This window comes from Pseudonaja textilis, chromosome 5 (assembly GCF_049901715.1).
Source record: "Pseudonaja textilis isolate UNSWEBS1 chromosome 5, rPseTex1.2, whole genome shotgun sequence".
In the NCBI taxonomy this organism is placed as follows: domain Eukaryota; kingdom Metazoa; phylum Chordata; class Lepidosauria; order Squamata; family Elapidae; genus Pseudonaja; species Pseudonaja textilis.
In genome coordinates, this window is record NC_141994.1 from 72,727,792 (window position 1) to 72,739,988 (window position 12,197).

General features: G+C 46.3%; 1 protein-coding gene across 3 annotated transcripts in view; it reads left to right on the forward strand.

The window, feature by feature from the left end:
* LRGUK (leucine rich repeats and guanylate kinase domain containing) overlaps window positions 1–12,197 on the forward strand; it is a 48,645-nt gene that overhangs the window by 2,224 nt on the left and 34,224 nt on the right. For 2 of the 3 annotated variants that reach the window (XM_087935340.1, XM_087935341.1), the window contains exons 2-6: window positions 818–925; window positions 2,782–2,863; window positions 4,119–4,219; window positions 5,565–5,646; window positions 11,911–12,035. In XM_087935340.1, the coding sequence (XP_087791466.1) occupies window positions 818–925; window positions 2,782–2,863; window positions 4,119–4,219; window positions 5,565–5,646; window positions 11,911–12,035 (498 nt within the window). Of the gene's footprint in view, window positions 1–817; window positions 926–2,781; window positions 2,919–4,118; window positions 4,220–5,564; window positions 5,647–11,910; window positions 12,036–12,197 lie in introns of those variants that run through there. The other variant, XM_087935342.1, reaches the window with a different exon arrangement.

Sequence of the window (12,197 nt, forward strand, 5' to 3'; positions counted from 1 at the left end):
ACAACAAAGTTAAAACTGTTTCTCATTTAATATGTGAGTGCAACAAAATCGGCAGACCTATTACAAAGCTACACCTGACCAAGTTGCTAAATTAATCCGCTGGTCATTATGTAAAAAATATGTCTTACCTATCCAAAAAGTCATAGGAACATAAAGTAGAAAAAGTTGTTCAAAATGAGAAGGTGAAGGTCTTGTGGGACTTTCGAATACAGATGGATTGCCATTTGGAACACAGCATACCAGATATCACAGTTGTTAAAAACCGAAATGTACAATTTATTGATAGCGCGGTACCAGGAGATGCCAGAGTCGAAGAAAAAGAACGGGGGGAGATATCACAAAATATCGCAACCTGGCCATCGAAACTATACAGTTAGCGATGAAAGGTGTAAGAATGATTCCCCCATTGTCGTCGGGGAAATTGGCGCCATGTCCAAGAAGTTAACAAAACACATCGAGAAATTGCAGCTTCCAGCAATCACACCAGCAGAACTGCAAAAAACTCCGCTACTCGGAACATCGTACGTCTTAAGGTACCTGGTTGATACCTAGGACGTTGGCAGCATCCTGTATCAACTATTAGTGCCAGTCAAGTGATACTTGTGATGCATTTTTAATTGTTCAGTTGACTGAGTTTCATGTTTAATGAATAAAAGTAATAGTAATAGTAGTAATGGTAATTGTAATCATCATAATCATACACATACACATACACCGAGGGCATGCCTCACCAAGCTACAAGCGCCAAATCTTACTTTTCTATTATTTTTGATCCACCCCACTGTGTCTTCCTCGGTTTCTCTTTGCACATGCGCAGGACGTGTTCGACGGTATGTTGAACGAAGCTACAATTGCAGAAGCCCTGCACACCTTAGGGCGTTCCGCCTCCGGCATGGAGCGTGTCTACCTTCACCTGTCACTTTCGGTGAGTTTAGGAAAACTTTTGTCCCCAGCATTGTCACCTGTCATGCCCCTGTCAGAATTTGATTCAGAGGGGGAGGCCAAATAGCTGACAGGGAGTGAGAGTGTGGCTCCGTTGGCTGTCGAGGAAACTGGAGAAGGGCAAAGTCCGGCTGGGCAAAGCAGGGGAGAGGTAGAGCAAGGGAGAGGGAATTCAGAGGAAGACCCAGGCCCACCCCCTCTTCATCCTAGGGCACTCAGGGAGGGACGGCGAAGGGAGCAACATGGGTTGTATAGCTTACGGGGAGGAAAGGGCCCTGATTCCCTTCATTAGCTGCATCTGGGAACACAGTATTTAAAAAGGGAAGCTGCACACAGCAAATTGTTGGGAGCAAATCGTGAATTATCTGATATTGTCGAGGCTTATCTGTGTTCCTGGCATCTTCCCAACTGAGTGTGTTTTGCTGTGCTTTCAAGTCTGCAATTCCTTCTCCTGCCCTGTCAAGTTAATTACTGCAGCATGGTTTGTTTGGGTTTTTAGTTACAGTTTGTATGTACTTCGTATTTGAACTGAATTTTCTGCAGTCCAAGGGCTGTTCCTGGGAGTGTTTTTCTCCAGCCGAAGATAACCTGGACATTGGGGGCAAAGTTGGAGATAATAAAGGGACTCTTCTTGCTTATTTAACTGTGTTGCCTTTGCGCCATGCTCTGGGTCATCACATCACCTATCCCCTGTTAAAGCAAGGCTATCTTAACAATGCTCTTTTGATCGAGGTTTTCTTCATACATTGGGTATTTAAGTCCACCAATGCCTCTACTCAATCTCTTGCACACCATTATCTTGGAGATAATTTTTGATTGTTTTGATCCATGTTTCTCAGTCTAGGTAGCTTTCCGATGAGTGGATTTCAATGCCCAGAATTTCCCAGCCGTTGTTGGCTGAGGAATTTTGATTTATTTGATTTGTCAATCATTTATAAGATAATAGGTATAAGTATAAACATGAGTAAGAATACAGGAAATAGGTACGATTAAATGGGGACAATAGGACAAGGATGGGAGGCACGACGGTGCGCTTATGCACACCCCTTACAGACCTCTTAGGAATGCGTATTCTCTCCCTTCCTTTCTCTCCTCCCTCCATTCTTTTCTCTCCTTCCTTCCTTCCTTCCGCTTCCTGGTTCTCCTTCCTTTCCCCTTCCTTCCTTCCTTCCTCCCTCCCACCCCTCCCTTTTCTTTCCTTCCTTCTTTCCTTCCTCCTGCTCCCTCCCTTTTTCTCTCCTCCATTCTTTTTCCTTCCTCCTTCCTTCCTTCCTTCCCCTTTCCTGTTCTCCTTCCTTTCCCCTTCCTTCCTTCATCCCTCCCACTCCCTCCCTCCCTTTTCTTTCCTTCCTTCTTCCCTTCCTTCCCTGTTCTTCCTTCCTTCCCCCTTCCTTCCTTCTTTTATTTTTTATTTGATTTATTTATTTGATTTGTCAATCGCTTACCAGATAATAGGTATAAGTATTAAAAACACGAGTAAGAAGACGGGAAATATGCGCAGCGCAGTAAGGGAGTGGGAGTGTTGCATGCACATGTGCAGGGAGGGGCGGGGCGCATCGCATTGTGGGTGCCGGCATGCGTGCGCTTTCGGCACCCCACAACAAAAACCAGTGCCCTAGAGCACTTAGTTGTTGGCTAGGCACTCCCATTGAGACCCTGATGAAGGAGCCATCTGACCATTCATAGGTCTGTCCCCGGAGGGGAAGGATTTTGAACTCGGTGGGTCTCAGGCAGATGTTCTCCAGGAGAGCTACCAAAAAGACCTTCTTTGATCCCCTCTCTCTCTCTGTCTCTCTCTGTCTCTCTCTGTCTCTCTCTCTCCCTTCTTTATTCCTGCAGGACCGTCTTTTGAGTGACGTCCACGTACTTTCCAAATACGTTCATCTCGAAAAGCTCGATCTTTCCTACAATAAAATCAGTGGTATGTGAGCTCCACGGCTACTCTTGCCCTCGAAAGTGGTCGGCCGTTGTTACAGGTAGTCCTTGACTTACGACTGTTCACTGAGCGACCATTCGAAATTACAACGGCACGGGGGAAAAAAGGGACAGACGATCAGGTTTCACACTTTAGAACCCCTGGCAGCCTCCCCGCGGTCACGGGATCAACAATCAGGCGCTTGGCCGCCGACTCATATTTACGATGGTTGCTTTGTCCCAGGCGGGGTGTGTGTGTGTGTGTGTTACACAATCCCCTTTTGTGACCAGCTGTCCAGCAAAGAAAACGGGGGGTGGGGGGAGGAAGCCAGATTCACTTAACAACCAGGCTGCTAACTGTGGCAAGGACGGTTGTTAAACGTGGGGCAAAACTCACTTATCAAACGCTTTGCTTAGCCGCAGGAATTTCGGGCTCCATTGTAGCCGTAAGTCGAGGACTACCTGGACAGAACAGCTTGGGTATTTCCATGCAGCATTCAAAGGCCAGTGTCATGCCCCTGTTGGAATCTGATTCAGAGGAGGAAGCTGAGCAGCTGACAGGGAGTGGGAGTGTGGCTCCGTTGGCTGTGGGAGAAACTGGGGAAGGGCAAAGTCCAACTGGGCAGAGCAGGGGAGAGGTAGAGCAAGGCAGAGGGAATTCGGAGGAAGACCCAGGCCCACCCCCCTCTTCATCCTAGGGCATGCAGGGAGGAACGGGGAATGGAGCAATGTGGGTTGCCTGGCTTACGGGGAAGGAAAGGGCCCTGATTCCCTTCATTAGCTGCAGCAGGGAACACAGTGTTTAAAAAGGGAAGTTGCGCACAGCAAATCGTTGGGAGCAAATCATGAATTATCTGGTATTATTGAGGCTTATCTGTGTTCCTGGCATCTTCCCAACTGAGTGTGTTTTGTTGGCTTTTGAAGTCTACAATTCCTTCTCCTGCCCTATCAAATTAATTACCGCAGCTTGATTTGTTTGGATTTTTAGTTACAGTCTGTATGTACTTTGTTTTGGACTGAATTTCCTCCACTTAAAGGCTGTTCCTGGGAGCGTTTCTCTCTAGCTGAAGGTTACCTGGACATTGGGGGCAAAGTTGGAGATAATAAAGGGACTCTTCTTGCTTATTTGACTGTATTGCCTTTGTGCCCACGCCCCTTTGGGTCATCACAGCCATTCAGATCCAAAACTAGAATTTAAATTAGACCGACCTGAGTCGCACGTATCTCCTTTCATATCCCTCCTCTCATTTTTTCTTTTTTAGATCTCTCTTTCATCAGTTACATGCCTTACCTGTTAGAATTGGATGTCTCCCATAATGCACTAACCACCTATTTTGACTTCAGGCCACCCAAGAACCTCCAGGTGAGTTTCAAAACACACCTGTGAATCTGGCTCACCCCCCACCCCGCTGGCAGTTAGCTGGCCAGTCAAACTGCCTTGTTCAGCCCACTTAAATGTCGGAGATGACCAGGCTGAGGCCGAGGGAGGCGTCAAATGCATCATGAGTCATGAGTCCCTTCGCACCCGCAAGAGATTTAAGTCCAGCCCATGAATTCCCTCTACTCTTATCTACCGTCAAATTTCCTTTGGCTGTTAGTAGTTCAGATTCTTGTAGAGAGCTTAAGCGTGCAAATTGATCTTTTTAGGCCCATTTGAACTACCTGGATCTCCTAATTTTCTTGGCGCTTGACCCTAAAATGAAGAAAATGGAATTTTTGATCTGTTTCATAGAGATCGGTTGCATTTATCTTTGCAGCAGTGAGGCTGAGTGTGCTTAAAACCTTTATAGGAATTTGTATCTTTCTTTCGTTCTTTCCTTCCTCCCTTCTTTTCTTCCTTCCTTTCTTTTCTTCCCTCCTTCCTTCCTTCTTTCTTTTCCTTTTTTCCTTCCTTCCCTCTCTCCTTCCTTTCCTCCCCCTCTCTCTTTCTTTCTTTCTTTCTTTCTTTCTCTTCTTTCTTTCTTTCTTTCTTTCCTTCCTTCTTTCTTTCTTTTCCAAATTATCCTGAATTGGATGATGGTGGCTGGGCTGGGGTAGAAGACAGCAATAGAATATTTGTAGCTCAGGGTTGAATAGTGAGGCCTTGGTGCTCTCTGAGCTTGGTGGTTTTCTTGCAGACGTTTCACCACCCAACTAGGTAACATCATCAGTGCTAGGAAGGAGGGAGGAGGAGGAGGAAGCTCTTTGAAGTCCTTGGTGCTCTCCGAGCTTGGTGGTTTTCTTGCAGACCCAATTAAGTAACATCATCAGGGCTAGAGGGGACCGGGGTTTGCTCTCTGTTTATATATTGATGTTGCTAGAAGTGGTCTTGCTCATTCCTTAATTAGGTTGTTTATTTGATTGGGGTATCCTTAATTGTTGGTTTAATGTTAATCTTGGCGTTAAGCTTATCTCAGTGTTGATTGCTGGCAAGGTTCTGTTTTAGACTTCCTTTTCAGCTTTGTGATAGTCTCTTTCAAATGGTATGTAAACGTTGTTTATCTCAGTGTGCCCATTGATGGCTGTTTTGTCAGAGTGCCAGCTTCCAGGAATTATCTAGGGATTTTGGACTTGGCTCGGTCTAAGATGCTCACAGTTTCCCTGTTGAAACTATGGCTAGGTCTGTGTCCATGTGTTGCACACTTGAGTTTTCCTCATGTCTTCTGACTGCTGGTTGATTAGGACACCTTTATGTATCCTTTTCCATTTTTTTTTTGTTCTCTTTCCAGGTGGCTAATTTTTCCTACAATGATATTCCTGAAATGAAAGACCTTTCCGATTATCAGTCCCTCAAAACGCTCATACTGGACAGTATCCTTTTTTAAAAAAATAAATTAAATTAAATTAAAATGATGCATTTAGAACAGGGCAGGACCTCCTTTGGATCCCAGTAGCTTCCCTGTCCAAGCTGCCTTTTCAAAAAAGATATTTTTTTAATTAAAAATAAATAAATGAATGAACAGGAAGGTTCAAGCTGTATTACAAAGGCAACCGTTCTAATTGCAGCAATTAGCTCTGCAAACATCCTGATAGGATGAAGGTTTAATTTATCTTCCATCCACCGGATATTTTCGGACCGATCAAACCTACTTGTGACGGTTATTTTGTGAAGAGCTCCTTCACTCCAGCCAATACATCGTAAATTCATGTTACAAAACCACTCTCAATGTACAGGTGGTCCTCAATTTACGACGTATTGGAGCCCAACGTTTGCGTCGCTAAGCAAGATGGTCGTTCAGTGAGTTTCGGCCCCGTGAGGTTGCCTTTCTTGCCGCAGTTTCCTGGGGCAAGATTTCAGATGTCTGTTGCTGATCGCGGCAGTCGTTTAAGCGAGCCTTGCCTCAGTTTACGACCATCCTTGCTGCAGTCATTAAGTTAATGACACGGTTGTTAAATGAATTCAGCTTCCCCCTGTTGACCTGGCTCGTCGGAAGGTCGCAAAAGCAGATCACATTATCCCCCAGGACGCTGTAACCATCATAACTGTGAGTCAAGTTGCCAAGCGTCCGAATTTTGATCAGGTGACCATGGGGACACTGCGACAGTCGTAAGTGTGAAAAACGCTCCTAAGTCGCTTTTCCTGGTGCTGTTGTAACTCGGCATGGTCACTAAATGAATAGTCATAAGTCGAGGACCACCCGATATCACATTTGGGGGAATTGGATTTGCTACGCATTTCCGTTGAAGGCCTCCTCGAAATCCAGTTGTTTTTAAAAGCTCTTTTTATCCAGCTCTACAAAAAGCAGCGTTGGCAGTGTGACCGGATGAGATGCTCGAAGTCCCTTTCTTTATACAAATGGTCCTCGATTTACTACAGTTCATTTAGCGACCATTCAAAGTTACAACATCCTTGGGGGAAAAAAGCAACTGTCATACTTACGCCCATCGCTGCAGCCCCCAGGATCATGCTATCAAAACTCAGGCGCTGTTCTGACCCAAACCTGGTTCCAAGGAAGCAAACACGAGACAGAGGTAACAGCACAACCTTTTAATGGTTCCTTATCCTTCCCAGTTAAAAGGCTGTTTCAAACCAATTAGCTCCGATAAGAAAGAGCCTTGCCAAGGTTGGGCAAGGCTGCCAAGAACACCAGATAAAGTTACTAAGCAATAATTCATACACAAAGAGCCTCCAAACACAAAATAAGATAGTACAAATGTCCACGAGGCTGAGTGCAAAAACTTCTTTGCTTCCTGCAAAGAACTCCGGTTTCTCAGCTGGCTTTTGTCTCTTAAGAGAGCCTTCAGCCTTGCAGCCTTCCTCCCGAGTTGCCCAGGCTGCTGCAGCTGCTCTTTCCTTTGAGCAGCCCTGCATTCATGCAGAGTTGGCACAGGCTCCTCGGGGTGCTCTTCATCACTGCTGCCAGCCTCCACACTCTCCAAAGGCAGAACTTCATTCCCTGATGGTCGTGGCCCCATCCCTGCATCACAAGTAGGCCCCTCATCTGAGTCCTCGCTCTCCGAGACCTCAGCCGTCCGCACCTCCTGCCGGCGAACCACAATAGACGCTTGACAAACCAACTCCTATTTATGACGGTCACAGTGTCCCGTAGGTCATGCGATTTCCCCCTTCTGTGACCTCCTAACCAGTGAAGTCAATCGGGAAGGGGCTGGATTCACTTAACGCCCACCTTACTAACTCAACACAACCGCAGTGATTCCTTTGACAGGCACGGCAAGAAAAATTGTAAAACGGGGCAGAATTTCCTTGAACCGATGTTTGGCTCGGCGACAGGCATTTCGGGCCGCATTGCGGTCGTAAGATGAGGACCGCTTGCAAATTGCTTGAAAAAAATCCAGTTGTCGGGATTCCAGCAGTTGCCCCCATTTAAATCATGAGTCTCTAGCCGAACTTCCAAAACTTAAAAAATATTTATTAGGAGTAAACATGCCGGCACTGCCTGGGTGTAGCTGACTCTGAGACACATCACTCATTGTCACCCTTGACCCTGGTTTTCCCCCACCCCCTGGGTGTATCGTAATGCATATCCTCCAATGGGACACCTCCATAGCCCAGAGTCCTCAATCAAGCTCTCCAGCTAGAAATTTTTGCGCAGCAGAAACTTCAGTCACCTAGTTGCCATCTTTGAAAACATTAATGGAATGCAGTTTCAGTTTGCAAGCTGCCGCACTGCTCCCCCCACCCTTTCCGTTGGCATCTCTTAAAAAGACCATAGAAATATTTTATGAGTCGATACTGAGTTTTTTTGCCGCCACGCTCTTTCTACGGCCTCCATAACGCACTGCTGGTTATGTATATCGTGCGCCAAGAGACACATTGACGTCATTTTCCTTTGAATTGTCTTCAGTCCGGGACCGATGCTTCGGTAACGGGTCCCTTGGAAACGCTCTCCTGCCTCCAGAGCAGAGAGCCATACCCCGAGAGGAATTCTCCTGGCTAAAATAGCCTTTCAGATTTATTTGTTGTTTTTAATCCCCCGGTTTGATACGAGCAGCTTCCTCTTTCTCAAACGCGGAACGATAACATGAGCGCTTGAAGCAGAAGGATTTATCCAGCATATATTTCTCCCCCTGCTCAAAAAGACTGTGCTTTAACAGATGAACAAGAGTTGGAAGGGACCTTGTAGGTCATCCAGTCCAACCCCCTGCCCCAAGCAGGAGACCCTACCCCATTTCTGACCAATGGCAGTCCGGTCTCTTCTTGAAAGTCTCAAGCGCTGAAGCTCCCACAACTTCTGTTCCACAGGTTGATGGTTCTCCCTGTCAGAAAATCCCTCCTTGTTTCCAGGTTGAATCTCTCCTTGGTCACTTTTCATCCCTTCTTCCTTGTCTGGCCTTCGGGTGCTTTGGAGAACACCTCCAAACCAACAGCCAGAGGGCTGTTCAAGCAATAATGAATGCAAACCTATCAAGGGAGAATCAATTTCAATCAGAATGGAGCTGGAAAGGACCTTGGAGGTCTTCTAGTCTAACCCTGGGCTAATGCAGGAGCCCCTACCCCATTTCTGACACAGGGCAGTCCAGTCTCTTCTTGAAAGCCTCCAGCGATGAAACTCCCACAACTTCTGAAGGCAACTCCTGTTCCATGGGTTCCATCAGAAAATTCCTCCTTATTTCCAAGTTGAATCTCTTCTTGATCAGTTTCCATCTATTATTCCTTGTCTGGCCTTTGGGTACTTTGGAAAATAGCTTGACCCCCTTCCTCCTCTCTGGAAGGCTGCTCTCCTGTCTCCCCTGGTCCTTCTCTTCCCTAGACTAGCCAGGCCCAGTTCCTGCAACCGTTCATCGTATGTTTTAGTCCCCTAATTCTCTTTGTTGCTCTTCTCTGCACTTTTTCCAGAGTCTCAACATCTTTTTAATAATGTGGTGACCAAACCTGGATGCAGGACTCTAGGTGTGGTCTTACTAAGGCTTTATAGAGTGGTATTAGGACCTCCCTTGATCTCGATTGTATCCCTCTGTTAATGCAGTTTAGGATTGCAACTTAGGATTGGCTATTTTGGCTGCCGCTGCACACGGCTGACTCATTTTTAGCTGGTTGTCCACTAAGACTCCCAAGATCCCTCTTGCAGTTGCTGCTATTGAGCCTGGTTTCACCCAGCCTCCAGTGATGAAGCTCCCACAACTTCCAAAGCCAACTTCTGTTCCATGGATTGCTTGTTCTCACTGTCGGAGAATTCCTCCTTATTTCTAGGTTGAATCTCTCCTCGTTCAGTTTCCATCCATTATTCCTCGTCTGACCTTCGGGTGCCTTGGAAAATAGCTTGACCCCCTTCCTCCTCTCTGGGGTAGCCCCTCAAATATTGGAAGACCACTATCCTGCCTCCCCTGGTCCTTCTCTTCCCTCGACTAGCCAGGCCCAGTTTCTGCAACCGTTCATCGTATGTTTTAGCCTCCAGTCCCCTCATCATCCTGGTTGCTCTTCTCTGCACTCTTTCTAGAGTCTCAACACCTTTTTTATAGTGTGGGTGACCAAAACTGGATGCAATACTCTAGGTGTGGTCTTCCTAAGGCTTTATAGAGTGGTATTAGTACCTCCCTTGAGTGAGATACTATGCACAGTGAAGTCAGTAAATAGAGACTGGAAACTTTAACCGTGTTTCTGATTTCGAGATGTGGAATATTAAAAATATCCTTCCTGTGTAGCTTCTCCCGCTGGGAATGAGTCAGTTGCCCCAATGGCTCAAGGCTAACATTTATACAGTGTATAAATGTTGCTTAGATACCATCAACATTTGCTTAACCTCCTGCTAGACTGAGTTTATTCTTATTTCCCACCCACCCTCACCCCGAGATAATCAAAGCTCCCTGATGTGCATACAGGTAGTAGTCCTCGGCTTACAACCGTAGTTGAGCCCAGAGTTTCTGCCGCCTAAGCGAAACGTCTACAGTGAGTTTTGCACCATCTTACGACTTTTCTTCCCGCTGTGGCTAAGTGGGTCATTGCAATTGTTAAGTTATGACCGGCGATGATTCGCTTAACAACCAGGACAAGAATGGGGTAGAACATCCTGAACAAAGGTCTCACTTAGCAACGTCAATTTGGTCGTAAGCCGAGGACTAGCTGTAGTAAGCTGGAGCTTTGGTCTCTCCAGCCCGGTATGGCTATAGCTTCCCAATTATTGTTGTTTTTTTTCTAAGTTTCAGAAAAGAATCTTTCCCAGCCCTGCCTGGAAATGTCAGAAGATTAAATTTACAGAATAATAGGCTTGGAAGGGACCTTGTAGGTCATCTAGTCCAACCCCCAACCCCCCGCCCAAGCAGGAGACCCTACACTGTTCCTGACAGGTGACAGTCCAATTTCTTCCTGAAAGCTTCCAGGGATGACGCTCCCACAACTGCTAAAAGCAAGCTGATGCATTGCCTGGGAGACAAAAACTCTTATGTCAGGGTGTCCAACCTTGGCACTTTAAGACTTGTGGACTTCAACTCCCAGAGTTCCTCAGCCAGCAAAGCTGGCTGAGGAACTCTGGGAGTTGAAGTCCACAAGTCTTAAAGTTGCCAAGGTTGGACACCCTGTCTTATGTGACCTTCCTTCTAGGAAACCAATCTCATTTCAAGCTGTGACTAATGGGCTTTTTCAGTTGATAGAACAAACAAGGAAGAATGGAACTTCTGAATCATCCAGGTCATGGTTGTCCCAAAGAGGTTTTTTTTCCAAAAAAGCAACTGGACTTCCTTGTTTGTTCGTTTGTTTTTCCCCTCGAAAACGTTTCGCTCCTTGTCCAAGAAGCTGCCTCAGTTCTAACGTCAGGTTAGCGCTGAAAAAGTTCTAGAACTGACACTAGAACTGAAGAAGCCTCCTGGATGAGAAGCGAAATGCTTTCTAAGGGAAAAAAACAAACCCAGGAGGTCCCAGTTGCCCGGACTTTGGGACAAACAAGGAAGTAGCCAGAGCAGATCTCTAGATTTCCACTGAGCCCCGTCTGTCTAGAAGAGCAGACGGCTTTCGAGAATTTTCTCTAGAAAACACAAATGTGCTTTTTCCAGAGCTCTTTGATTTTTGGAGCATTTTTAAGGAAGGAAAAACCAACCAAGACGTCCCAAAAGTGCTTTTTTTTCTTTTTTTCAGGAGGCAATTGGACTTTCTTGTTTTTTTTTCTTTTTGAAGATGTTTTCCTTCTCCTCCAAGAAGCTTCCTCAGTTCTGACCGGATGGTGGAGAATGGGAGGATTGATGCTCCTTGCAGACAGCCGGTCATTGGTATTCCTTTCAGAGGGTCGTTGAGGCCACTTGGAACGGCGAGAAGGACTGTCTTGCGGAGCTGTGCTTCCTGCAGGGTGTTTTCTGCCCCATTGAATCCAAGAAGACTCCGCACCCATTTGCACCACTCAGGTGGCCCTGAGGACGCAGAAAATAAAGAAAAAAAAACTCCCAAGTGGCCTCAACGACTCTCCAGAAAAGGATGCAAATGACCAGTTGAATCTCCTCAGACTTTCGCCAAGAAGATGTTTGGTGAGGTTGCCAGTTGCCCGTTGCTCGCTCCAGTCAACTCCTCCCCCAGGTTTCTCTTCAATGCATGGAGCTTTTCTCCCCAGGCCTTCTTCATCTGTGAGCTTTGACCTCCTCTCCTTCTACATTGCCGTTTAATTTCTTAATTCTCATGCCGGCGTGCAGATAACAGCATTGCGGAGATTCAGGGCCTGGAGAATTGCCACAGCCTGACCGACCTGAGCTTGGCAAACAACCAGATCAAAGCAATTACCGGCTTGAAAGATTTGCCCATCAAAACCCTCTGCCTGGTGAGTTTAGCTTAGTTTAGTTTATTGTCATTGCAACCTCGTACAATTTCCTGACAGTCATATGTTGGCTTGTCGTGAAAGGATGATGGTGGGGTTTGAAGCCCTACATCAGAGGTCGGAGAACGGGGGCCCTTTGACGACTTGTGGACTTCAGCTCCCAGA